The sequence below is a fragment of the Nymphalis io genome, chromosome 1, assembly GCF_905147045.1.
Source record: "Nymphalis io chromosome 1, ilAglIoxx1.1, whole genome shotgun sequence".
NCBI classification, from domain to species: Eukaryota; Metazoa; Arthropoda; class Insecta; order Lepidoptera; family Nymphalidae; genus Nymphalis; species Nymphalis io.
Genome location: NC_065888.1, coordinates 823,428 through 850,227, shown reverse-complemented (window position 1 = coordinate 850,227; position 26,800 = coordinate 823,428). Strand labels below are relative to the sequence as shown.

Below are 26,800 nucleotides of genomic sequence, written 5' to 3'. Positions count from 1 at the left end.
TATCCGGAAAAGAACCGGAGTCACCGACATAGCTTGCAAAATTAGCAGGCTGAAGTGGCAGTGGGCTGGTCACGTATGTCGTAGGACCGATGGTCGTTGGAGGAGTCCTAGAGTGGAGATCGCGAATCGGCAAGCGCAGCGTAGGGCGCCCTCCAGCCAGGCGGGCACCAACTGAATGCGGAAGGCGGAGGACAAGGAGCTTTGGCGCACCTTGGGAGAGGCCTATGTTCAGCAGTGGACAATGATTGGCTGTTGATTGATTGATTGAAATAATTTATTTAATTAATCAATTAAAATTTTATGACTTAAACAAACTAAATAAATAAGGCATTTCACTCCAATACAATGCAATATGCATGCATTAAGTATTAATAATATAAAAAAACACAGAGTAATTGTTCGGTTATATCTTTACAGGATAAACATATATAATGGACTATATAATTTGATTTCTGAAGAATTTGATTGAGAAAAAGCTTTACTACTAAATTCCATGTCGGTATTCCTCCATAGAATCTATATATTTCGAAATGGTTACATTACTATTGTATTCTTATGTTATTCTGTGACATGAAAATTCAGTTTGATTAAATTATATATATTTTATGTTATGATAATGTCGACCGAGTGATAATTTATCAAAAATACGTAGCGAAAATAATCTAAAAATATATCATATAGTACAATTTTAAAAATTCAGCATTTTATGAAATGCTGGCAAGCTGTTTAACCATAACATGTTTGAGTTGTTTAGTAGTCATTAATCAGTCAGATACAATTTGCTTACGCCTTACATGACATGTACTGCATATATTCGTATTACTTAGAATGCAAAATATCTTAACTAATTAAATTGTTGATTTGAGTAAATTTTCAATTTGAAAGTTAGTTGAACTTAAGAAATTAATTATTCTAAAGTTTAATTGTGGCTTATTTATGAGACATAAAATGTCATTTTTTTAGTAAATGTAGGTAATGAATATCGTGTCTTATTTTCGACCATTTTGCTTAGTTACAGAATATGTCATGGTGACGTGACGTTGGATAACCGATGACATATAAAGTCAATACTCGATTTTCGTAGCCACTTGTCAGTAGTCAAAAAATCGACCACTTTCTCAAATAGGTTGAAATCGCACATATTGTATTAAAAATGGCAAATATAGAAGAATTGAAGAAGAAAATTAGTGATTTGGAAGCTAAATTGAAGGTAGCTCAAGGAAATGTAGGACCAGTCCGACAGAAAATTGATGTAATGTCATCGGAAGTGGTTGACTCTAATCCTTACAGGTATTGTTTATATTGTAACATATGGGATTAAAATACTCTGTAGGATATTAATCTAAGATTCTTAATTTAACTAAATCAATATATTTTAATGCACAAACAAAATTTAATTATAAATAATAGTTTTTCATAAAAATGTATTTTTTGAAAAACCATTTTATATTATTTTTGTATCCGTTTTATATTATTAATAAATTATGAGCTGAATGCAATTTTAGAGGTAATTTTTGTTTAGCTGTAGAAAGATATACTTAAGCAAATTAGCTAGATTATTAGTAGTCACCTCTTTACATAGACAATTGTATTCCAAGAGTCATTCATCATTTACATCACCAGTTAAGTCTTTGAGTTTTTGAGAAAAGATGCTATATGATTTTTAATAAAAATCAAAATGTATGTAATACATTATTAATTTTTTTTAGTCGTCTTATGGCTCTTAAGCGGATGGGTATAGTTGATAACTATGAAAAGATCAGGGAGTTATCTGTAGCTGTGGTGGGTGTTGGAGGTGTTGGTAGTGTCACAGCAGAGATGCTTACCAGGTGTGGTATTGGCAAGGTATGAAAAATTATATAAATTATTTAACTTCTTTTTTATAGACAATGAACTATGAATGACAAATGAAAATGAATGAAAAAAAATATATTTTTATTATTTATACATTTAAGCTTAGCGACAAAAACCCTTTACACATGCTTTTTACATAGTTATACTTTCCTGTTCAGTTTTTTGGGTGCATTAAATAATTAAGCCCAATTTTAATTTTGAAATTTCCTTTTTTTCAGTTAATACTATTTGACTATGATAAAGTGGAACTGGCAAACATGAATCGGCTGTTCTTCCAGCCCCACCAAGCTGGGCTCAGCAAAGTGGATGCTGCAGCCGGAACTCTTCAATCAATCAATCCAGATGTTGCTATCGATGCATATAACTATAACATAACCACAGTCGAAAACTTTCAAAAGTTCTGTGACACTATTAGGTATGTTTAACTGAGTTATATATATATATATATGTATATGTTTTGTACCCATGACATGTTGATTGGAATATTGTGGTAATAGCTCTGACTTTGGAGAATAAACAGAATTATCTATGCATAGATTTACATTCAGAAAATTTGTTCTTGAGTGAATGAGTGAGTATGATTAGTGCATTCAAATATACTACTAAACATATATATACTGCATATTATAATATAAATATTGGCATAGTTTTTTTAAGCAGTTTAAATTAAAGTAACAGCTGCAAACAATACTTTTTAATAAGTAATTTGTTAAATATTTTTGTAGTACAGGCAGTCTTACTGGTGGCCCTGTAGATCTGGTTCTGAGCTGTGTCGACAACTTTGAAGCTCGTATGGCTATCAACACGGCTTGCAATGAACTAAATCAACGTTGGTTTGAGTCTGGTGTTAGTGAAAATGCTGTATCAGGTCACATACAGTTCATTATACCTGGAGAAACTGCGTGCTTTGCGGTGAGTTACAAATTAAACCCATAATGTGATAATGACATACACTTAAAATAAATGTTAAATGTTTATATTGAAAAAATATGATCATTCATTATATTCTACAATTTGTGTTCCATCACAATGGATCTTGCGATCAGCACCGATTTACTATTACTATTACTATTTACCGATTTACTGGTGGTAGGGCTTTGTGCAAGCTCGTCTGGGTAGGTACCACCCACTCATCAGATATTCTACCGCAAAACAGCAATACTTGATATTGTTGTGTTCCGGTTTGAAGGGTGAGTGAGCCAGTGTAATTACAGGCACAAGGGACATAAAATCTTAGTTCCCAAGGTTGGTGGCGCATTGGATATGTAAGCGATGGTTGACATTTCTTACAATGCCAATGTCTAAGAGCGTTGGTGACCACTTACCATCAGGTGGCCCATATGCTCGTCCGCCTTCCTTTTCTATAAAAAAAAAAAAAAAAAAAAAAAAAAAAAAAAAAAAAAAAAAAAAAAAAAAAAAAAAAAAAAAACCATTATAATATTAGAATTTATATCTCAAACATTACCTAATTTGCTGTTTTAATGCATTTAACATAAGAGTGGCAATGCTTGAAAATTCAAGTCTATTTGAATTATATCGATGTTTTGAATAAAAAGAGCTTATATCATTGGTACATTGAGCTGGTTGGCGTGGTTGGTAGATACTTGCCTTTCACATCGAAGGTTGTGGGTTCGATTCCCACCCAGGACAGACATTTGTGTGCATGAACATGTCTGTTTGCCCTTAGTCTGGGCGTAATTATCTATTTAAGTATGTTTTTTCAAAAGAAAAGTAGTATATGTAGTATATCAGTTGTCTGGTTTCCATAGCACAAGCTTTATACAAGCTTAATTTGGGATCAGATGGCCGTGTGTGAAAAATGTCCCAGGATATTGTTACTGTTATAGTATATAATGTATATATTTTATGTATATTTAACGAATGTAAGCACATATTACTGTTTTAAGTGTTTTTAATTGATTAACTTATTCCAGTGTGCTCCGCCTCTCGTGGTGGCTTCCAAGATTGACGAAAAAACACTGAAGAGGGAAGGTGTCTGTGCTGCAAGCTTGCCAACCACAATGGGAATAGTTGCAGGCTTTCTAGGTAATTCATTTTTCCAAATTTATTTTTTTTCTTTTTTAAATATATTTTTGAAATTTTATATAATTTAATTGACCTTGAGCAAAGTTTTACCTCAAAATGGCGGCGAAGACGAAAAGCGGGTAACGGAAAAAATTAAGTAGTACTATATTTAAAAGGAGCGTAAAATGAGTGATTGACCACTATTAAAACATATTTCCTAAATAAGGTAAAGACTTGACTATGTTTTATAGTGGGTGAATAGCTATTTACAGTTCTCTTTCTGTCATCAGTGATTTCACATTTGCAAGAAGACAATGCATTTTGTAATTATACATCCACTAGATAATGTTTATTAGTATAAATGTATGAAGTAGATAAATTATTGTTGTTGTAAAATATAATTTTTCATTTCAGTTCAAAATACATTGAAGTACTTATTAAATTTTGGAAATGTCAGTCACTATTTGGGATATAGCGCACTGACTGACTTCTTCCCTACAATGGCTTTGAAGGTTAGAATATTTTGTGCTATTGAATATAGATAATACATTTAACATGCATCAAAAAATAAATCTAATCGGGATGGTTGTGGATATATAATATAACAGTATGGGGAAGGTATTCATTAAAAGATTCTCTCTCGCACGCGTTTCTGTCACTGTCCTAAGGTAAAATTTCGAAGAAAAATGTATTCTATAAATGCAATTACAGTAGTTATAAAAGTTACAATAGTTAAAATTGGATTCGAAGAAAGATCAGAAGTACAGCGACATCGCAGCAAAGGACTGTATAAACTTAATTCGTCGCGGCATTTTTTATCTATATTTTTGGCGACATAAGAAATATTAACCTTTCCATACGTGAAAAATGCGCCACCAATTTTGGGTACTAAAATGTTATGTCTCAGGTGCCTGTAGTTACACTGACAGACTCAGCCTTAAAACCGGAACATAATAATACTAAGTTTTGCTGTTTGGTGGTATATGATGAGTGGGTACGAACTACCCAGACAGGCTTGCACAATGCCCTAATAGATCTAGATAATTATATATAACATTCGAAATATACCGTATACAAAATAAGTTGATTCTTGTCAAAGAATATAATCGAATTTTGAACAAACGCATTTTACTATATGTATTATATATTAATCGTTATTTGAAACTTTCCAGCCGAACCCGCAGTGTGACGATTCTTTCTGCCGCCAGCGTCAGACTGAGTTTAAGGCCAAGCCTATAGTGGAGCTGGCCACCGAAGTTAAAGAGGATTCAACTCCGATCCATGCCGAAAACGAGTGGGGTATGATTATTTTTTTAAAAATATAAATACAATTTTAAAACACTAGATTTTACTATAAAGACAATAATATTGTTAAGTGATCAGAAAAATAAATTGTTAATTCAAATTTATATACGACTATAAAGTGTTACTATACCCCCTATTCCAATCGAAGAAGGTGCTAAGCTAACCAAATTATTCCATGTGATTTGTTAATAACTCTGCTAGGCTCTGCACTACAAACAGTTCTTGATGAATATATCTTTATTTATATTACAATACTATTCCACTTCACTACTTACCTGTATTAATTTTAATTCCAAAGTTTCAATAGCAACATTCAAAGAGCCATTTTTTCACGAATCCATAATGAATATATCAAGACTGTATAAACTTAATTCTTAAACAATAATATGATGTCAGTTCAATGTCCTTTGTCTTTGCTTATGTGTTTGGAGTTGCTTTTTATGAGATGACAGATGAAATGTTATGAGTAGAACTTTAATAACAATATGCATTTATTTAGGTATAAGTCTGGTCGATGAGAACACTCCGGAGGAAGAAACATCTAATTTAAAGCTTGTCGACGGTGTTCAGGTTCGTTTTTTGTTATATAACCGTATAAATACAGGCTGCATAAAAAAAAGTGAAAAAAAATTCAATCAGATTTTTGCTAAAAGATAATTTATATGTAATAAAAAAAATCTGAGTTTGGTGACAATTCCATGAAATATACATTTAATTTACCAATAAAGCATCCCTATTATATAAGTACAATTTTTTAATCTGTATTTTACATCTGTTTGTGTAGGTAGCCTACAGCATACCCGTGGATAACAGCACGCCGGAGACCAGCTCCGGGGGAGCCGTGGCCGCCTCCGAGCTGTCTCTGGAAGAGCTGATGCAGCAAATGAAGTCCATGTGAACGTCGTTCAGTGTGCTTTTAGCCATATCACTGTAGGAATGATATCAAGCGTTTTGCTTTATGGCAGACCATAGACATCTGCGTAGCCAGGTTTTTTTCTAGTAATGTCAATTTGAGTAAAGTTTCATGTGCATTAAATTAAAAATATATATTTTTTTTTAATACGACCTTGTAGTGTGTTTATGCGTGACTAATTCATTTGTTATTATTTACAATAAATCTTTACCTTGAAACTTTTTTTAAGAGGGAGAATGTGACCACCCTCAGACTCCTGGCTACGCTGATGTGATTAAAATATATCTTGAATTCAGTTATGTTCACAGCGATGTAACTTTACATTTAATGTTAAAATCTATCAGTTGACCCTAAATGTGGGTTTACCCTATATAAATGTAATAGGATGTTAATCCAATTTAGGTAAACTTGCGTGCTTATCGGTGTATGAAAGTCAACTATCATTATTAATATAATATAAATATGCAAAGTTTATAAAATTCATCATTTAGTACATATCGCCCATTTATATTTTAAATTTATTATACAATGACATATTTTTGAATAATCTATATGTTCAAGATGTCGTTTGCTTAGATTAAAACTTCTTGTTATCCTCTTAAAGCTTGATATTTCAATATAAACCATGTAAGATAATTATCTGATTACGTCACAAGCTGACTGAAATAAATTGTATCATCGCGGTTAATCGCGGTTAGAGAGTTTGTATTGGATTAATATCAGGCGGATTTGGTTAGTTGCTTATGAAGTTATAATTTCAAGGTCGGAAGTAGTCACCATAACCGCCAAGTAATTTAAGAAACTGTATAAAATAGACAAATTTTTCTGTTATTATTAAAATTATAATACAAATATATAGCAAGAGTTAAAAAAGACAAGTGGTCGACTATCTAGGCTAGCTTTCATCTTAACCTATACGAATAATATAGTCTAGGAGTTTAACGTTAATCAGGATCCATCGGTCTGATTTGAAAAAGAGATTTTTCGATAATACCCATCACAAGAGCGGGCACGGGGCTGCTGGTCTTCTAGAAAAATCAATTTCTAGTAAAGGCATTTGTTTTTAATATATCATTGTACGATTTTTATTTCGTTTTGATCTTTTTGTATTTTTAGGCAATGGTGCTAATGATGTGTAATTTATTTATTAATCATAGTAGTTCACAAATTTTAAAATAATTACAATAATCAAATATTATTAAAGATACTTAGAAACATATTTTATTTATTAGTCAATTGTTTTTTTTTAATGTATTTTTAATTGTAAAATATTCTTTAGTGTCTAAAAAGGCGAGATTGTTATTCATAAAACACGTGTCACAAATTTTGGGGATTTTCCGAAACATGGACTACTAATATTGAATATATATATGCATTTAATGACGTAACGTTAACAGCCTAGATAGTACGCAAGGGGGCGTACCGCCCTTAATTATTAATCATTAAAACGTCACAACCCAAATATAAGATTATTATAAAAAAAAGAATTGTATAAATTCATGACAAAAAACATTCCGATGGAATTTATTGTTTAAAAAGTAGTTCTTAAGATGTAATTATATTTTTACATGTTTTAAATTTTATAACGTATTTATTGTATTGTTGCCAGAGCTAAGGATGGATGTCATTTTGTTTAATATTAAATGATTTTTAATAATATAATTAAATGTCTGCAGCGAGCAATTCCGTTTTCATCATTTCTATCATTGATTGTAGTTTGTTAGTGACCTTCTTATTAGCTGGGGGTAAGGTGTTCGTCTGAAAGAGTGTCCAGTATATGATGCCATTTAAATTCACTAATTGTTCATTTAGATGAATATGTTAATAAAATAAAAATGATTTTTAATGCATGAGGTTAATGGCTATTTTTAATGTGGCATATTTTATTTCTTATAGTAATCATGGTGTCGTTTCAAGGGAAGTAAGTTATTAGCTTGTACAATGTGACATTGACGTTTATTTTAGTTGAAGGAAGTCGCTTTAACGATGTTGTTTTTGGTAAAATTTTTAATGCATACGTGATAATTAAAAATTACGTTCAATGCAATTTTATGATTAGTGACTCCTAATTGTTTCGATACTCGTTAATGTCACGAAGGATGAGAAACAAACGCCACAAAAATATATTTTCCTTATTTTTTTTCAGCTCGATAGGTTTTCTAAGCACGGAAAGGAAACAGATTTCCAAAAAAATTGTGCTAGTTAAAAAGAAATATCTCAATATCGGTTATCTGCTACCGTTTCGGAAGGAGACGTCCGAGACCCGAACAGAACTGGCGTTCGTTTCTCGATTTATCTTTGGACGGGGGGTGAGTGTCTAACTACCGATGAGACGCGTGTAGTGCAGCAAGTCACCGTGAGCGCGGCCAGCGCGGCGGCGGCGCGGCGAGACGCGTCCGCCCCGAGCGCGCGGCGGGCGGGCGCGGCGGGCGCGGCGGGCGCGGCGGGCGCGGCGGGCGCGGCGGGCGCGGCGGGCGCGGCGGGCGCGGCGGGCGCGGCGCCGCGCGCCACGCGGTGCTGGAACACGGGCGCGCCGCCCTGCTGCACGTACTCGAAACGCTGGGGGGGGGGCAAACGTTAAGGGGCTGCGTTCGAACCGCGATCGACCGCCTGCGCCCGGTGGAAATCTTTTAGATGGCGTCGGATTTCCCATCGCATCGGATCCCGAGAGCGAGGAAATAGAGGGCGTCTGTGTTCGGGCACTAATTTGTACATGTATCCACGTTTACTAGTCTTCCTTTAAAATGGCCATGACCGAATGTCGGTCGAAAGGAAATCATTATTGTTATACTTTACGTAGTAAGTAACAAATGGAACGTACCCAAAAATTGACAATCGGAGTATCCACTATATATTCTTTGAGATTAAAGAAGTGGGTCGCTAGCAGCGAGTGTGGGCAGTCGTCCTCCCGGAACAGTAAAGTGTTCAGGCAGGCGGCCAGCAAGGCGAGTCCGTCCGTCTCGGTCGTGCCCTTGCCGAACTCGTCGATGATGATGAGGGAGTTGGTGGTCGACTCTTGTAGAGCGAGAGACATCTTGAATTCAGAAGATTAGTTATAGATAACTCGGACAAAAAACGTATTACTTCTTAGCGCTGAATTTTAGACATGTTTTCAATACATATCAATAGCTCAACTCTCTTATCCAGAACAACTCAAAGGTACATATAATTATGGACGCTTTACGACGTATAAGTCACGAACTCGATGCGGACTCTTTAGAGTATTGTTATCCTCACTCCTAATAAAATACTTTACGTCGACCCTACTAAAGCAGATAATATGACGAATGTAAATTTCTTGATACACATATACACAGCTATAATTAGTAGTACTAAAATTATATATTTAATATTATAGTAGGAAATAGTGGAATGCTATGAAATAGAGAAGGCAAAATTTCTATTTTAGCTGAAATAATTTGATTGTGTATTAATTTCTTTTGAGGGTTTCAGTAAGACAGATTTGTAAATGCTTAAAAAAAGTATTAAATTAATTTGAGACAAAATATTTGTTAAAAAATTCAAATAGTAATCCTTATTAGTATTATGAATGAGAAAGTAAGTTTGTTTATTTGTTTGCTCACATCTTAATTACTCAACCGATCACCATGAAATTTTGCGCACACGTTATCATGAGTACAAAAAGGATAAAATATACCTACCTTTTTATCCGTGCAGTGACGGAGAAAGAATACATTTCACTGCCCCTCTCTTTCCCATGGGTGTCGTAAGAGGCGACTAAGGGATATCTGAGCGACCATCTGCTCATCTGGTGGTAGGATGCTAACATCCGCCTGGCTTGTTACCACCGTACGCATGGTGAAAAACTCGTGAAGTGGCTTGCAGCCGCGTTTCGAGGTCAGCCAGCGTACAGCCAGAGCCCGAGCGAGTATTGCCGCGATGGGTGTTGGTCCAATTGGAGACGGCTGTTGAACCAATGCCGGGGGAAACTGTATTGACCTGCCGGTCAGGGAGCCCCGAAGAAACGGCTGTTCCGCTGGCCGCCCGTGGCATAGTACAGGGGCCCGAGCGTGCCTAACCAGCTCGTGAGGCTGCCTCACCAGGCCACGCATAATCTCGGGGTGGACCGTCGTGCCGGTTGGTGACCGGTAGGTGGGGTCCCGGCGGCCACTTCCGGGGGGGTTCGGGAGCCCTTCCGTCCGGCGGGTCAGTGTATTTTTCCTTTTGGCAACCACTTGGGGAAACACGCCTCCACACTTTGCCCATCCCTATCGTGGCAATACATCGCTCGCTTCACGTCTCTTTTCCATTTCATTTTTCCCAAATGGCGCAACAAAAAAGAAATAACGGTCGTACAGCGGTGCACACCCCCACCATACCCTCGCTGTTTGAGGTCGAGTTCTCTAACATCCGAGGACTCCACACTAACCTCAACGCTGTCCACCACCATCTCCAGACAGCACGGCCAGCAATGTTGTTTCTCACGGAGACACAAATACTCCGTCCTGCCGATACCAGCTACCTTAATTATCCCGGCTACACGCTTGAAGAATCCTTCAAAGCGAAAGCCGGAGTATGCTTGTTCGTCAGGACGGATGTTTGCTGTCACCGACTGCGCTGCTTGGAGGACCCCTCCTTCTCCATGTTGGTGGTACGTGTGGACCTGGTTCGTCAGAGCCGAGTCTACGTGTGCCTCTACAGATCCCACAATGGTGACTTGGAGACAAGCCGATTATTTGACCATCTTAGTCGGGTGGCAGATGCTGCGCAAGAGCAATTTCCTAACGCGGAATTGGTGTTTTTGGGGGATTTTAATGCTCACCACGAATCCTGGTTGAAATCCCTCAAAACTGACCATGCTGGAAGGACTGCTCATGCTTTTGCTCTCACACATGACTTGACCCAACTGGTTGATCTGCCCACCAGGATCCCAGACATTGATGGGCAAGCACCTTCTCTACTGGACCTTCTGCTGACTTCTCACCCGGTGGAATATCAGGTTATGGTTCAGGCTCCTCTTGGCTCTTCGGATCACAGCCTTATTTCTACCAGAGTGCCACAGGCCAAGCTGCCGCCACTAGCGGTATGCAAACGTCGCGTTTGGTACTATAAGTCGGCGGATTGGGACGGTATGCGCGATTACTATGCGTCGGTCCCTTGGAAGGAACGTTGCTTCAGTGGGAATGACCCGACAGCTAGTGCCGCTGCTGTTGCTGGTGAGATCATGCTGGGAATGGAATACTACATTCCTAGCTCAGATCTCGTCAGTAGGAGTACGCGTAACCGTTGGTTCACTCGTGAATGTGCCGATGCTGTATCATCTAAGCAGGCGGCATATCGCAAGTGGATCAACGGCTGTATTAGCGGGGCATCTAACATTGACTCACTGAAAGCAAACTATAATAAAAATTCCAAGTCCTGTAGAAAGGCATACACGAGAGCGGATGCACAGCGCATTGTACAGATTGGTCATGACCTTGTTTCGCATCCTAGGGGCTCCCGTAGCTTCTGGCGTCTGACCAAGTCTGTGCAAAACAATTTCTGCCAACCTTCGCTGCCACCGCTCAGAAATCCGGACGGATCGCTAGCTCACAGTCCGCAAGAGTAAGCTGATCTCCTGGCTAAACTCTTTGCCAACAATTCCGTCATCGATGATTGTAGTGCACTGCCACCTACAATACCTGCATGTGGCCATACGATGCCTGACATTAAAATCAGGCAACGTGATGTGCGTGCGGAGCTGCAATCACTTGATGTACGGAAAGCTAGCGGTCCCGATGGAATACCAGCCATAGTGCTGAAGAAGTGCGCAGCGGAGCTGTCTCCTGTGTTAACGCGCCTGTTCCAACTTTCTCTCTCTTCGGGAAGTGTGCCGGAGGCTTGGAGAAGAGCTAATGTGCAAGCGGTTCCCAAAAAAGGGGATCGGTCTGACCCGGCAAATTATCGGCCAATAGCTATCACCTCAGTACTTTGTAAGGTGATGGAACGGATTTTAAACAACCAACTGATCCATTACCTAGAAGATCACTGTCTGATTAATGATCGACAGTACGGGTTTCGACCAAAACGGTCCACAGGTGATCTTCTAGCGTACGTAACACACCTCTGGGGTGAAGCTATCGACAAGCATGGAGAATCGTTGGCTGTCAGCCTCGATATCTCCAAGGCTTTCGACAGGGTCTGGCACAGAAGTCTTCTCTCCAAGCTACCGGCATATGGTCTGCCTGCTCAGCTATGCACCTGGATTGCCAGCTTCTTACACAAGCGTAGCCTTCGTGTTTTAGTAGATGGTTGCTTTTCACAATTCTATGTAGTGAATGCTGGGGTCCCCCAGGGATCTGTGCTATCTCCCACACTCTTTCTTTTGCATATCAATGATATGCTCTCCCTTGGGAACATACATTGCTATGCAGATGATAGTACAGTGCATGGTGGATACCACGGACGCGCAGTGGCTGGCCGGGCGGAAACTGAGGAGAGGCGGGAGAATCTTGTCATTGAACTCGATAGGACGTTAGAGCTCATCGCCAAATGGGGCTCTGATAATCTTGTTGAGTTTAATGCCAAGAAAACACAGGTATGCGCTCTCACGGCGAAAAAGTCAACATTTTCCCCTCTTCCCTCCCTCTGTGGTACTCCGCTGGTGATGCAAAGCAAAATCGCCATGCTGGGGATTGACGTTCGCTGCGACCTTAGTCCAAGGGATTACATCGAGGCTGTTATAAAAACAGCTTCACGGAAACTCGGAGTTCTGAACAAGGTGCGGCGCTTTTTCACGCCACAACAACTCTGCCTGCTGTACAAAACACAGGTACGGTCTTGCGTGGAATATTGCTCGCACCTTTGGGATGGCTCCGCTAAGTACCTACTTGAGGCCTTGGACCGGTTGCAGCGACGTGCAGTACGCATTATTGGCGACGTAAAGGTCACAAACACCCTTGAACCTTTACAATTGCGTCGTGAGATAGCAGCACTGAGCGCTTTATTTATTTATTTATTTATTTATTTATCTTTATTTATTTATTATTTAGCTTTCTATCGACTGTATCACGGCGAGTGCTCTGAGGAATTATTCTCTCTAATTCCTGCTTCCCCCTTCCTTCTTAAGTCCACGCGAGCTGGTTCTCGATGTCACCGCCTAACTGTGACATCAATTCCATCGCGAACAAAGAAATTTGGCAACTCCTTTCTTTGTCGCACTTCCAAAAAATGGATTTCCCTACCAGCTCACGTGTTCCCCTCCTCTTACAACCCGGGTTCCTTCAAACGAGGCGTGATGAGGCATCTTGCGGGCCAGCAAGGCGAAGGCGGCTAGTGCAGAACGTTTTTCCCGTCTGTACTGGCCGTCGTCGCGTTTGGACTCTACTACCACTTACCATCAGGTGGAGTAGAGTCACTTGCCCTCCCGGCGAATATAAAAAAAAAAAAAATAACATCTCTAAATTCTTAAATTCAGTGAGGCACCTGTCTTAGATCGATGAGAAATGCGGACATGTGAGCCGCGACACATTCGGTGGACTGTATCCTGGAGTAGATATGGCTCACCACGCCGACAGTCGCCGCCTCCGCCGGGACGAAGCTGCCGATGTGCGCTAAATACACTATCAACCCTGACGGAAAAGGATTAAGATATCACTTTCATTTAAAAAGTATAAATAGGTATGTTAGAATAACATGCCAGTAACAGCCTGTGAATGTCCCACTGCTGGGCTTTTTTGAGGAGAAGGTTTGGGAGCTTATTCCACCACGCTGCTCCAATGCGGGTTGGTGGAATACACATGTAGCATAATTTCAGTGAAATTATACACATGCAGGTTTCCTCACAAATTAAGCACATGAAAATTCAGTGATGCTTGCCCGGGCTTGAAGTCACGATTATCGGTTAAGATTCACGTGTTCTTACCACTGGTCCATCTCGGCCTAGAATAACATAGGGTATCAAATAGCTACTACATTATGTATTACTATTATTAATAGTCTAAGTCTAATATTAATCGTCATTCAGTTAACTGAAATTGAAGCCTTGTGGCGGATTGTCAATACTGACAACATTATGAAGAAACCTGCATGTATATAATTTCACTGAAATTATGCCACACGTGTCCACCAACGCATTGGAGCAGCGCGCTGGAATAAGCTCCAAACCTCCTCGATCGGAGCAGAGCCCAGCAGTGGGTCATTCACGGTCTGTTACTTTACTATATGACATTGTTTATATATGATGTATGTATATGAATAATCACACCTATTTGCTTCATGTAAACGGACTTCCCACTAGAGTTGGGTCCAGTCAGGATCTTGACATAGCCCGCCTCCCGACTGCAGAGTACATCGTTGGGTACAAAGTTGTCACAGGTCGTAATATAAAGCGGATCTTTGCCTTGCTTTATGTCTATCACTTTGTCTGTAGTTAATGTCGGTCGAACGTAATTGTATTCTTTGCATACCTTCGATATCGTTATTAAGCTGAAATTAAAATCAAGATAGTTACGTTAGCTCAAAGCATGGAGACAGTAGAAGTAAATGCTTAATCAGCGGAATGTAAGTCATTGTGACATTCCATGCTTTGGGATCATATGTCTTGGGAAACGATTTTTGTCCGTGTGTGAATAATGTCCCAGGATATTTATTTATTTATTTCATAAGGGAAGTTTTTTAAATGGAAAAATTGTTTTAGTTTAAAAAAAATATATAATAATTTATTTTAGTGTGTGTCAGAACGTTGCTATAAATTTGACAATTTTTTCTCTTATCGCACCCAAAGGTTTTTCTACTACAAAATTAAAATACTTATGTAATAATGATATTATATAGAACTTATATACGCGTATATCGGATTTATACTCTACCACTCTTACCAATCTAACTCAGCACACTTATCTATGACGGCAGCCAGTGCGTGCAGGTTTTCCAGCAGGATGGAAGTGAGCCGCATCATGATCCGCGTCTCATGAGCCACTATCTCCGGATACGTGTCGCCTATCATCACGTCTAATTCTAAATATTTCATTTGATTTTTAAATGATTTCGATTTTTTTAATGTATTTTAAAATAAGCGTATCGTTTATTTACCTTCGCATCCTCTGCTCTTGTAATGTATATAGTCGTTGTTTTGAAACTAAAAAAAATATATAGAAATATTGCTTAGATTTCTTATATTTTTAAAGTTTTGTATTTTTATAGTCCACGTGTCGTACTTAAAATGGAATCAGCTTAATAGTACATATTTTTACGTACAGTAGGTATCGATGATGAGCTGCTTCGGCGTACCTACGTGACGTCATCAAACATACACCGTCAATGAAAGCCGATCAGATTCTTTCTCATCATATAAACACGTTCAATAAAGACGTCAAACATTTGTGGTTCCTTCTCAATATTATCGTGTAATGAAGAATAAATATTATTATTTTTCATTAAAATATCAATTTCCATGAATCCTTACCATAAACTTCATATTTGGCAGTTCCTTGTCTTCCATCGTTAGCTTTTCATCCCAGGCCTTGACTCCTAGGAGATAGCCTAAGTGCGGCATGTACAACATGGTACACTCCTCTATGAAAGTCGGTAAGCGCTCCAGTTCGATCTTGGCCGTTTCAGACATCAGACGATGGAGACTGGCCATTGTTTGTTTTTCTACAAATTGTATATTTTCTAATTTTTTTGATCAATATATACGACCATCCTATTCCAGAAGATAGAATAAAAGATAAACAGTACTTAGATTTACATAGATTTGCTAATAGTATTGCTGTACTATGCACTACAAACAGTTCTCGATTATTTATTTTTTTATAGAATAGGAAGGTGGACGAGCATATGGGCTACCTGATGGTAAGTGGTCACCAAACGCCCTTAGACATTGGCATTGTAAGAAATGTCAACCATCGCTTATAGCCAATGCGCCACCAACCTTGGGAACTAAGATTTTATGTCCCTTGTGCCAGTAATTACACTGGCTCACTCACCCTTCAAACCGGAACACAATAATATCAAGTATTGCTGTTTTGCGGTAGGATATCTGATGAGTGGGTGGTACCTACCCAGACGAGCTTGCACAAAGCCCTACCACCAGTAACCTTATAAAGCTTATTTTTAAATAAAGGTAAATTAATTTACCTTTATTTAAAATACAACTATATTTCACCTAACTACTTATAACCACACTTCCAAAGTTCCGATAACAACTTCGAGGACATCACAAAAGCCATTTTTACGCGAACCCATAATGAATGTTCAGTTAGATTATTCAAGACCTCGACCAACGATATTACGTCAATTCAATATCAATATTCTTTATTTGTCTTTATTCCTTTCGTGGTTTCAATAAACTATATATGAGTCGACTAGTAACAAATGTGGTAATCTAACATTTTGACAAATGTTGGTAAAACAATAAAAACAGATTTTGGTTAAATTTGTTTGACTTGGGGTTACAAAACTTTTTAAATAGTATAATATATAAATATAAGGTTGAATTAATGCTATATGACAGTAAAATCATTCTACACGAGTTATGAAAACTATTTAAATTTTGTAGATTGCTAGCTTTGAAACTATTATTTTAAGAATGCCGAATTTGATATTAAACCTGGCGCAGATAGCTATCTTTGATTGCAAATACCATATCCAAGAATCAGGGTTGTCACAAATCTTTATGTATACTATATTTTTGGAATACAGAAAAAATGGTAGACAGATAATTTTTTTTTTAATTTAACTTATTAAATATTAAGCACAAAAAATATTATATGCGCAGATCGTGGACCTCTTCCATGGTCCCTTCACAATAATTTTCTTGAATTTCATTCGCGGTAAGAGTCTCCTGAGTATCGAATATTTGTTTATAAACAGACAAAACTGCCATGTCCCTCCGCTCTGGGCCAAAATGTTTTTGGAGTAACTTTTTAACGTCTGATAGTTTATTTTTATTTACGGGTACTATATTAGGTAACAGTTGGGGTATCATATTTCCAATAATTTTATTACGCTGTCAAATGTTTTGCGATTTTCCAACATTACTATTATAGTAAAGTTCCCCTCTTACCAGAACATTTCCCGGTATTTTTGAGCGCCGCAAAATAAACCGTTTGCATTCTTTAAAAGATATATTCCATGACGTAGTGGTCTTAAAAACTGTCTTCACGGCGTCTCGCCAGTTGAAAACTGGGCAATCAATACCAAGTCTTACCAACATTGAGGTTTCGCCCAAAACCTGCTTTATTTCATCAGGATGTAATATAACATCCATTTTGCGCAATTTTTTTTCTGCGATTCCGAATTGTCTATCAGCAGGCATAAAAGAGTGCCCTGTCACTGGGAATACTAACTCGATTGTCTTAATGTTTTGATGCTCCAAAAGCCATTTAGAGCATGCCCCCACCAGAATACTGTTCTTGTTCTGGCCGCCGCAACCATCTGAGACCAATCTAATGTTAGTAACATCGGTCAAATCTGTATGATTCAACCTGTGAGTAATTGCTGAAGCGACTAAGTTCGAATCTTTATTATATTCATTTTCCATGCAAAAATAGGTAAACACACACTCTTTACATAGTGGGATATTTGAAGCACCCTCCACCACAGTAAAATTAAAGAAATATAATTGACGCGAATAGTATGCCATTTGGCTAGGCAGTTTTGGCAATGGCAAATTTTTTTGGCAATCAAAAGATATAATTTTAAGACCATCCGAGTCATCTTTAAGTTTCTCATAAAAAACTTTGGCCCTTAAAGAGTGCACCTTCTTCTCTGTCATAAGTAAAGCTTTCTCATCGAGATCAGTTGCAGAAGCAATTTTTCCAGTAAGCTCTAAACACTTAGAACATGCATCAGTTTTTGGAGTACCGAAGCCCAAATTGTAACAATTATTAATAATATAGCGAAAATACGATTGCTTTACAGCAGCAATACTAACTTTGCTTGTACATTTTATAGAGTTTATTTATGTTCAACTCTGACGATAAATATTTTCTTTCAGCAGTCTTCGTTTTTCTGCAGTAATGAGATTCATGACATTGCAATTTCTGTATGAAATTATGAACAGATTGTTTTTGTTTTTCATACAAATGTTCCTTATGATTTCCTCCTAAAATTAAATAATTTAACTTTAATAAAGTACCAAAATCACAAGACCAAGCTATTTATAATGTTATAATAAAAAAATAAAGATAAAATTACCTCGCTTCTCATCAATGATCACGTCTCCAACGTAAAAAAATCTATTCATTACGTACGACACTCTGTGTTTTGTTATATTGAATATGTTTAAAAACAATTTCTGACATACTGGCACTTTGACATTACGAAGAAACACAGCATATTTTATTGTTGTTTGTTTTGTCCCTTTAAAACCAGCTCTCCGTTTTACGGGTTCAATAGAACAATATTTCAGAATCAGGGAGTCTTGATCTTTTTTGTTTTTATGTTTATAAAAATTTTCTTGCAATTCTTTTAATTGAGTCATTGATAATGTGGCGCATTGTAATGCTTTCGAATTGTGGTCGCACACTCTGTCAGGCAAGGATTTTACTGAGTACCTAAACAAAAATTAAATAATCAGAACACAACATGTAAATTTTTACATTCTATATTATGTCAAGAAATGACAACCCTATGAATAAACTTATACCTCAATTCCTTGGCACGGTTTCTAGCCCAATTTTCTGGATTTCTCTTGCGTTTTCGTGCAATGTTGTTGGTTACTACGGTGGGGTGGTCTTCCATGATTATAATTTTACTTGTTTTAATTAGGTTCAATCAAAAAAACACTTAGAATACAATAAAATAAACAGAAGGAAATGTTCCGGCGGCCGTTACACGATGCAAATGAGCTATATCTTCTGATTGGTCGACAGCGTAAGATGGCCGGTTTTGAATTCAAAGTTTGTCAGATTGCCGGATTTGAAACTGATATGAAACTTTGACTCGCTTTTTCAATGGCATATTACCAGTTTTGAAAGCAATGCCCAAAAGAAAACGTTTTTATTCAAACTTATCTATGTTGCCATATAAATAACAATTTTTTTGAAAAATGCACAGATTGCCGCCTTTGAAACTAGTAGACTCACATGTCATACTTAGTAGATAAGATGTACATCAAAAAATATTATTTATGAATTTAATCGTACTCTAATTAACAAAACATACTATTGATTAAACATATTATTTAACGCACATATAATATAGTTACATTAAATATAAATAATAAAGTATTCCATATATATATATATACTCACTTATGTCTAGGTCGGGGTCCACTCCAGCTTTCACGGTGAATTTCCCTTCAGACTTTGACAGATCGAAGTCTATTATTCGATTCATGTAGAGTGCCATCTATTATAAACTTTATTTACTTTATACAATTCATCTTTATATATTATAAAATATAATATTGTTCATATTAAACAGTTTTAAAATAACAGTAATTTTAGTGTATGTATACAACTTATATATTTCAATTCAGCACATATATAGTGTGTAAAAAAACCCTTCTTTTTTTAACGCTGTGTGAACAGTGGAGGGGTATGTGGGGCTCGCCGATGTCCAAGGCGCCGAGTGCGCCCCGAACATCAGTATACCCACTAAAAAACCAGCGGTACCCTTTCCGTCTTAACGAGGAGCGCCACGGGATCGCTTTCGCATGCTACCGTGGCGTGTAAAAAAACTCTGAACCGTGAAGTGGTAACGAGGAGGCCGACGGTCAGAACGTCGGCATTCTCTTCGACAACTTACCATATTGTCATTGCAAACATGTCTGTTTGTCCTGAGTCTTTGTGTAATTATCTATATAAGTATGTATTTACAAAAAAAGAAAAATTATCAGTTGTCTGGGTTCCGTAGCACAAGCTCTGTACAAGCTTAATTTGGGATCAGATGGCCGTGTGTGAAAAATGTCCCAGGATATTATTATTATTACATTTTAAATATTTATATGAACATAGTGTCACAACTCCCTACAAATGAACCTTGGAAAGGTTTTTGCATTGATCTATGTGAATACTGTTCCCCATTTGCAAGAGAGAACATCTTAGAATCTGAAAAGCGCATTGAGAATCGAAAGCAAAATTATAAGCATTATCTGCACGTCCCGTAAACGACATTACATTACTGATGACCTAACCTCGTAGAGTTTGTTGGTATCGTAAGTCGCCAGTTGTTCCAAATATTCACAAGCTTGTCCAGCATTTTCGCACATTTCACAAATGAGTACAACGTTGTATAGAGCCTGTGGTAAATTAAGAATATCAAAGATAATTTGCACGAGGCAGTTTGCGTACAATCTACAGGAACAACAATAAATATTAAAAAGAAACTCAAAAAAGTTAGATCTTCTTTCAGACAAAACTAACATTGTAAAGCGATTTCCATTGATAAGCCTTAGCTGATAACGCCTTGATTTTCGCTAGTATGCCCTGGGAATGAAACGAAAGTACGTTATTTAATAATAATATGAATTTATTTATGATGAACATATGTTTGTTTTAATTATTATTTACAATAGGCATTTACTTGCTCTTATCTCAATGGGTACACAGATCAAAGAAAGGACTAGGCAGGCTTTTGTTTTGTTGTAAAATGTTGGCTTTTTTCAGCCCTCTTTAGGAATGTTTTTGTTTATGTATATTTGTGTGTGTGTGTGTGAGAGGCACTTTCGTGCTCGATAGAGAAATGCTCTTTATAAGTATTCCATTAGTAGGGTTTTACGGCAACGGCACGGAATCACACAAACGGCAATTGAGAAATGGGATTACATTTTTTCAGTATAATCTTTTTTAAATAATACTATTTTTTTCGTGTTATGATATTATACTCACATTAACGTTTTTTACGAATCTAAGAGAAGCACAAATATTTCTCATGATGGAGTCGCTTTGTGGTCTAATGAAGTAAGCTATGACATCTTGTCTACGTTTAAGTGTTTCGATGTCTTTCGTTGGGTGACGGAGAAATTGTCTAAGGATAAACGAAACGCGTAAGATACATAAAATTGAAACATTTTTAGAAAAAAAATATAAGTTCATATCAAATCTTGCTAAAATAAAAATTACCTTAACTAAAAGGAAAAATAGATTATTGTAAAAAATATTAAAATACAACATCTATCTTTTAATATTTCACGCTACCTCATACGCCTATGTCCGACTTTCGAAGAGCACTTGCTAAAGATCTGAAAGAGACTCAGTCCCTCCTTGTTGCTCCCTTGCACACCCTTCTTAAACCCGCTGGGATGTGATAGCGAGCTGAAGATTTGTAAGCCTCGGTATGTATCTTCATCCATTGATACTATATCATTTCTGAAGATAATCCATGTCTTTGACTTAGTTAAAACTTGTTTCGTTAAAAGTAAAACGTTGTAAGTATAAAAAAGGCTTAAAGGCTTTTGAAAAATATAAAAAAATAAAAACTCAAAACTCATGTTGTTTTATTTCGTATACAAGAACGATTCTAACTAAGTTGGCGCCCAACGTGGGCGCTATAAGCTATGGGAACTATGATGTTATGTTCCTTGTAGTTGGTTGCACTGGCTCACTTACGCTTTAAGCCGGAACACAACAATACTACGTAATACTATTTTTGGCAGAATATGTGATACGTCGGCAGTATCTACCCAGACGGGCTGGCATAAAGACCTACTACCAAGTACCAGATTGACATTATATCAGATTGTAAGCATGAGGGAATAAATAGTAAGTTAATACCGTTGAGAATAAGCGCAGTGAAATCTGTCATCGACAACTGTTATTACATAATGTAACTCAAATAAACTCAAGTTGTTGTAAGAGATATTATTAATTTAAAGAATACTTTGAAATTAAACATATATATATATATATATATATATTCCAATATATTGAATCCAATATCACTTACAGAGATATTCTCTTTAAGTTTAAAAACTCAGGTTTTCCGTGCAGATTCATGCTTAGGTTAGACCAGTTAAGGTCTAGGTATCTCAGCATAGCGCCTAGCGCGTGCACAGTTTGGGTCTGAGCGAAGTCTATGGCAGTACGGAGGAAAACGAGGCGCTCCTCGTCCGAGCAGTGAGGAGGCTCGTTGGGGAGAGACAGGGAGTAAATACGGCGCTTACATGCTTCGAAATCTTTAAGATGAGATATATTTTGCGTTATTAAAATGTCGTAAAATTGTACAAAATTATCTAAGATATAACGACGTTTCATTTCAAATTTTTGTCGGCTTCTATCTAAATATGACAAGTGTGCGTAAAAAAAGTTGAGTTAACACATTTTTTATAAAAAAATTGTGGTAGCTTTCATATTGACGAGAAGGTAGCTTATTCCACCAAGCTCCAATACGTCTATACACATATGCGGAATTTCATCCGACACATATAGGTTACCTCACGATGTGCTCTCATCGCCTTGTGTGAACTGAATTATTATCTTAATCTTTAGTTAAGATGAACGCTTCTATTTGCAACACACACAATGTTAATTACATTAGAATAAGAGATATAGGAACGTACTGTATTCTTTAGCGGATACAAATATTAGTTTGCACTTTCCCCCGTTACTGTCGGTGAAGACGATTTTCTTCACAGCATTTATGAGGGTACCCTGGGATTTTCCATCCATTATGATCTTCACAGGCTCGATTTGATTGAATAGAGATAAGAAAATCTGGTGTTCTGGAGCTCGGTCCGTTATCTCTTCTAAGATTAAAAGCTATGAGAAAATATTTACTGTAGGATTTTTTTTTGCTTATTAAAATAACAGCGATTTACAGCGATTGAACATATTCATTAAAAATTTAAATACCTCGAATAATTATAAGTCAAACCGAATTATACGTCAAAAATATATTTGTATTATATTTATTGTTTACTTATAAGTAAGATTGATTAGTTTAGCTGAATATACCTCGCCCGTTTGAAGCGTGTAACAAGCAGCTCCAAGCCTTCCTGATCTACAGCAGACTGTTAGCAGACGCTAGAGGCAAAATATTCTTAGATAAGAATTTTTATTGAGAACGCGAAATTATATGTCGAAAAGTTTAATAATGATGAGTATAACCTCAGCACTACACATGTAAACACAATATATATGTATATTGTATTATATAACTAAGGGCAATACGCAAACGTTCCTGCAATTTATGAGGAGTTGTTTATGAGTTGCTGGCCTTGAAGGACCCTGGGTACTCGATTTTTGAAAGCTACCATTTTATAGCGCTATGTGCAAAATATAAGGGGGAAGATCATTCCACAACCTGCACGTGCGCTAAATACTGATCTCGTGGTGTGGATGAAATTCACTCCAGCGGCGAAGGTTGCGATCGCGGCTTTATCGTTTTGAAAATAATAATCGATACAATGACAAAAAATAAATACTTTAAAAGTAAAAACAATTGTTGTTGCTTTGTTTGTGCGTGCATTATGTAAAGCTTATGCATGTATTTATAATATCGAAGATCTTATCCTACTCTTCGGAAAAATACTTTTCAGTTACAGGGAAACAATTGACGGAAGATAAAAAAAAATTGCAACAAAATCTTAGCTACTTGGTGGCAGAATTTCTTACGAGTGAGTGGTACCACTCAAACGAATTTTCACAGTGCCTTTTGAGATTATTTTTGCCACGACACATAAATTTATCACGTAATTATAATATATAACTAATGATTAAAAGCAAACGCCACATTTTCAAGTGCGTGACTTATTTTTTTGATAAAACAACTTGATAAGTTAAATAATTCGTAAGAATTAATACAGCATTGTGATTTAACAAAGAAACCACTGAAATCATACCTATATAATTGATCACGTGACCGATATAACATTTTGTATTATACACCAAGGAATTGAACAATGAATTAGGTATAGGACGGACGAAAGGTACTTTTTTAATTATCCACAGAAAACAAAAAACTCATACATAAATTACGCCTAGCGAAACAGACTAATTACTCAAATACTTATATATGTTATATGTATATATATTTAAATATTTAATTAATGAAATCTATTTTTGTCACCTCTTCACCTTCCAATTCATCTTCGTTGTCGTTATTATCATTTCTTAATGGAGTGACTGTAGGATGTCTAAAAACATAAATTGAAGTAAATTCTCAAAAGTATTATAAATTGATTAAAAGTATAAAGAAATAAACATCAGAGTTCACTCATCAATTGTAATTAATTTATATACAATTTTCGCACATTAATAACCAAATGGGAAAAATCTTCCTCGTAATCTGAACGACGAAAACAAAAGTCCATGTATACGGAATAAACTATTTAAATTAAATTAATTATTTGTTATAGCTAATAAAAATACATTTAAGAATATTATAAACATAGCAATGACATTGTGTTCCAGTGTGTGAAATTCATGACTTTGTTGCTGATGACAATCTGTTTGATGATGCTGTTAAGAGGCCCAATTCTACTAATTTACTTGATTACGATAGGTTCCCGATTCATTACTGTTCCGTCTTCGCTTCACCGTGAATGCGGGGCGCCGTTCACTTGTCTCGAGTCGTGTGCGCGTTAGACAAGTTAATTACACATTTTGTAATTAATAATACAATAGTTGAAATTTTATGTCTCGTTATTTTTACCACCTCTTTTACTGGTGGTAGGGCTTTGTGCAAGCTCGTCTGGGTAGGTACCACCCACTCATCAGATATTCTACCGCAAAACAGCAATACTTGGTATTGTTGTGTTCCGGTTTGAAGGGTGAGTGAGCCAGTGTAATTACAGGCACAAGGGACATAAAATCTTAGTTCCCAAGGTTGGTGGCGCATTGGCTATAAGCGATGGTTGACATTTCTTACAATGCCAATGTCTAAGGGCGTTTCAACTTTGATTATTCTATATTTATTCGGATTTGATGCAAGCTGATGTACCGTTATCATATACCGTAATGACAAAACCAAAGTTAATTGTAAATTTTTATATACATGGAATTTATATGTATATAAATTTGATAAACAACAACGATAACGCGCCGTTTCGATTGGAATAAAGTGTAAATTTGTTAGCAGAATCGTTCCCCTGAAAAATTTCGTCTATGGTGGTCATTCTCAACACAATCTAGCCATCAGTGCGGGACATATTATAGTATTATGTATGAGCGCAAACATTACTAACTTTACGTGCTTCCCGAGACTTGGGAGTAATGGAGAATTTCTAGACAGAAAAACCCAATAACTTTTTACTGACCCGACCTGGATTTTGAACCTAGGACCTAGTGATCTCCTATATTATAAGCTAGCTACTAGAACAATGAGGCAGTTAAGTTACACGTGCAATCTACATACATATAATACTTAAAAACCTAATTGTAATAGGAAATAAAAATAAACTATACTACATAAGCACGATGTCGCGTGTTTTAACTTTGGTACAATAAATGTGTCCAACACGCTTACTTCAGAAACCTTATTCCATAACAACTGACCGATATTATTACCGACGGGCAACATGTGACTTAATTTTCGTGCAATACGAACTGCTTAATATATAAAAAACTTAAATAAAAAGTTAAGTAATGCTATTGTAGTAGGGACTTTGTAACTAATAACTTTAAAAATCTATAAATCGTTGAAAACATACCGTTTACATTTAGAAATAACAAAATGATTTTCGTTCGAATCTCTGGTCGACGTATTGTCATTTGTATTCAGATGTGACGTAGATGTTTCGCCACTTTCAATCATTTTTTTAATAATATTAGTTAGTAAAGCGTACTTTAAATAAAAAATATATGCAGTTATTTTAAATATGCTGTCTTTTCATATAACTTTAGCAAGAATATTTAATTAAGAACTAATGTTTCCCGCCAAATACCTTATTTGGCATAACATTTTTTTTATAACAAAATCGTAGACAAAGTTCTCAACTTTCCAGCCGATTTTTTTTCACAAAATAAAATTAAAATTTACAAAATATTTTATTTTATCTGCACACATAGCTTAAAATAAACAACATAACAGCATATATTATATTTCACGTAGCAAATTTGTCATTTTGAATAAAAAAAGAATGGTCGTTTCTTTATTTTCCTATCCTGCTTGGATAAATATTTGTCAAATATTTTTTAATGCGTAAATTGGGAGAATAAACATAAAATATAAAAAATGTGTGATGATGTCACATTAACGGTTGAATGATAAAAAAATTTACAAGGTCACATAAATAAATTGACAATATTATTTATGCCATACACGGCAGAGAAGAAAAAAATAACATTTATGTCTTTTTACTGTAAACAAAATACTACTTGTATTTTTTTTTACCAAGTATCAACTCGGCATATTTAAAGATAACAAATAAAGATGGATACATGTGATGAGTACACGCCATTAAAGGATTTCAAATATTGTTTTATACCAACCTATAAAGTTAAAATATTGAAAATTTGAAACGTAGAATTCAAAGTTGGCACTAAATTGACAAGGCAAATGAAATAACACTTATATTTTTTTATTATGCCGTTTGTGTGATGTCATTTGGCATTTACGTCTGTCTGAAACATAAAATTGTAAAAAAAAGTGTAAAAAAGAATCAAGAAGAGATTGATTTTTCTGAAAAAAATATACTGCAACAAAATGTGAATTATTTAATTCATACGAAGTTTTCACAAAGGCACTTCCGGTTATTTATTTGATAACAACTACATATATTTATTTTTTATAAATTAATATATATATATATATATATATATATATATATTTTATTGTTGTACCTAACTGAAATAATATATATTAATATAATATAAC

The 26,800-nt window shown here is 36.2% G+C and overlaps 2 protein-coding genes across 2 annotated transcripts; one reads left to right on the top strand and one right to left on the bottom strand.

Moving 5' to 3' along the window:
- The first annotated feature begins 1,076 nt into the window (after window positions 1-1,076).
- LOC126771310 (ubiquitin-like modifier-activating enzyme 5) lies at window positions 1,077-7,780 on the top strand. Its single transcript, XM_050491143.1, has 9 exons — window positions 1,077-1,290; window positions 1,710-1,845; window positions 2,073-2,269; window positions 2,580-2,766; window positions 3,789-3,900; window positions 4,294-4,391; window positions 5,052-5,178; window positions 5,684-5,754; window positions 5,969-7,780. The coding sequence occupies exons 1-9, from the start codon at window positions 1,154-1,156 to the stop codon at window positions 6,080-6,082; spliced, it is 1,179 nt and encodes a 392-aa protein (XP_050347100.1). The 5' UTR covers window positions 1,077-1,153; the 3' UTR covers window positions 6,083-7,780.
- LOC126781227 (mutS protein homolog 5-like) lies at window positions 7,760-25,738 on the bottom strand. The gene is made up of 18 exons (XM_050506118.1): window positions 25,635-25,738; window positions 24,053-24,119; window positions 22,939-23,007; window positions 22,545-22,743; window positions 21,932-22,160; window positions 21,184-21,354; window positions 20,875-21,013; window positions 20,410-20,472; window positions 20,181-20,285; window positions 19,297-19,393; window positions 15,504-15,694; window positions 15,131-15,176; window positions 14,917-15,055; window positions 14,304-14,524; window positions 13,523-13,668; window positions 8,919-9,131; window positions 8,579-8,656; window positions 7,760-7,855 (listed from the first exon to the last, which is right to left on the bottom strand). The coding sequence occupies exons 1-18, from the start codon at window positions 25,736-25,738 to the stop codon at window positions 7,760-7,762; spliced, it is 2,373 nt and encodes a 790-aa protein (XP_050362075.1).
- Window positions 25,739-26,800: the final 1,062 nt, after the last annotated feature.

Bases quoted from the DNA above. Each gene is read 5' to 3' on its own strand.
- LOC126771310 (XM_050491143.1), top strand. From the start codon at position 1,154: ATGGCAAATATAGAAGAATTGAAGAAGAAAATTAGTGATTTGGAAGCT. The intron at 1,291-1,709 runs GTATTGTTTATA...AATTTTTTTTAG, and splicing joins GTTGACTCTAATCCTTACAG to TCGTCTTATGGCTCTTAAGC. The intron at 2,767-3,788 runs GTGAGTTACAAA...AACTTATTCCAG, and splicing joins GAGAAACTGCGTGCTTTGCG to TGTGCTCCGCCTCTCGTGGT.
- LOC126781227 (XM_050506118.1), bottom strand. From the start codon at position 25,738: ATGATTGAAAGTGGCGAAACATCTACGTCACATCTGAATACAAATGAC. The intron at 15,177-15,503 runs GTAAGGATTCAT...TATTTTTTTTAG, and splicing joins TGCCAAATATGAAGTTTATG to TTTCAAAACAACGACTATAT. The intron at 9,132-13,522 runs GTGCCTCACTGA...TCTGAATTCAAG, and splicing joins TTCTCATCGATCTAAGACAG to ATGTCTCTCGCTCTACAAGA.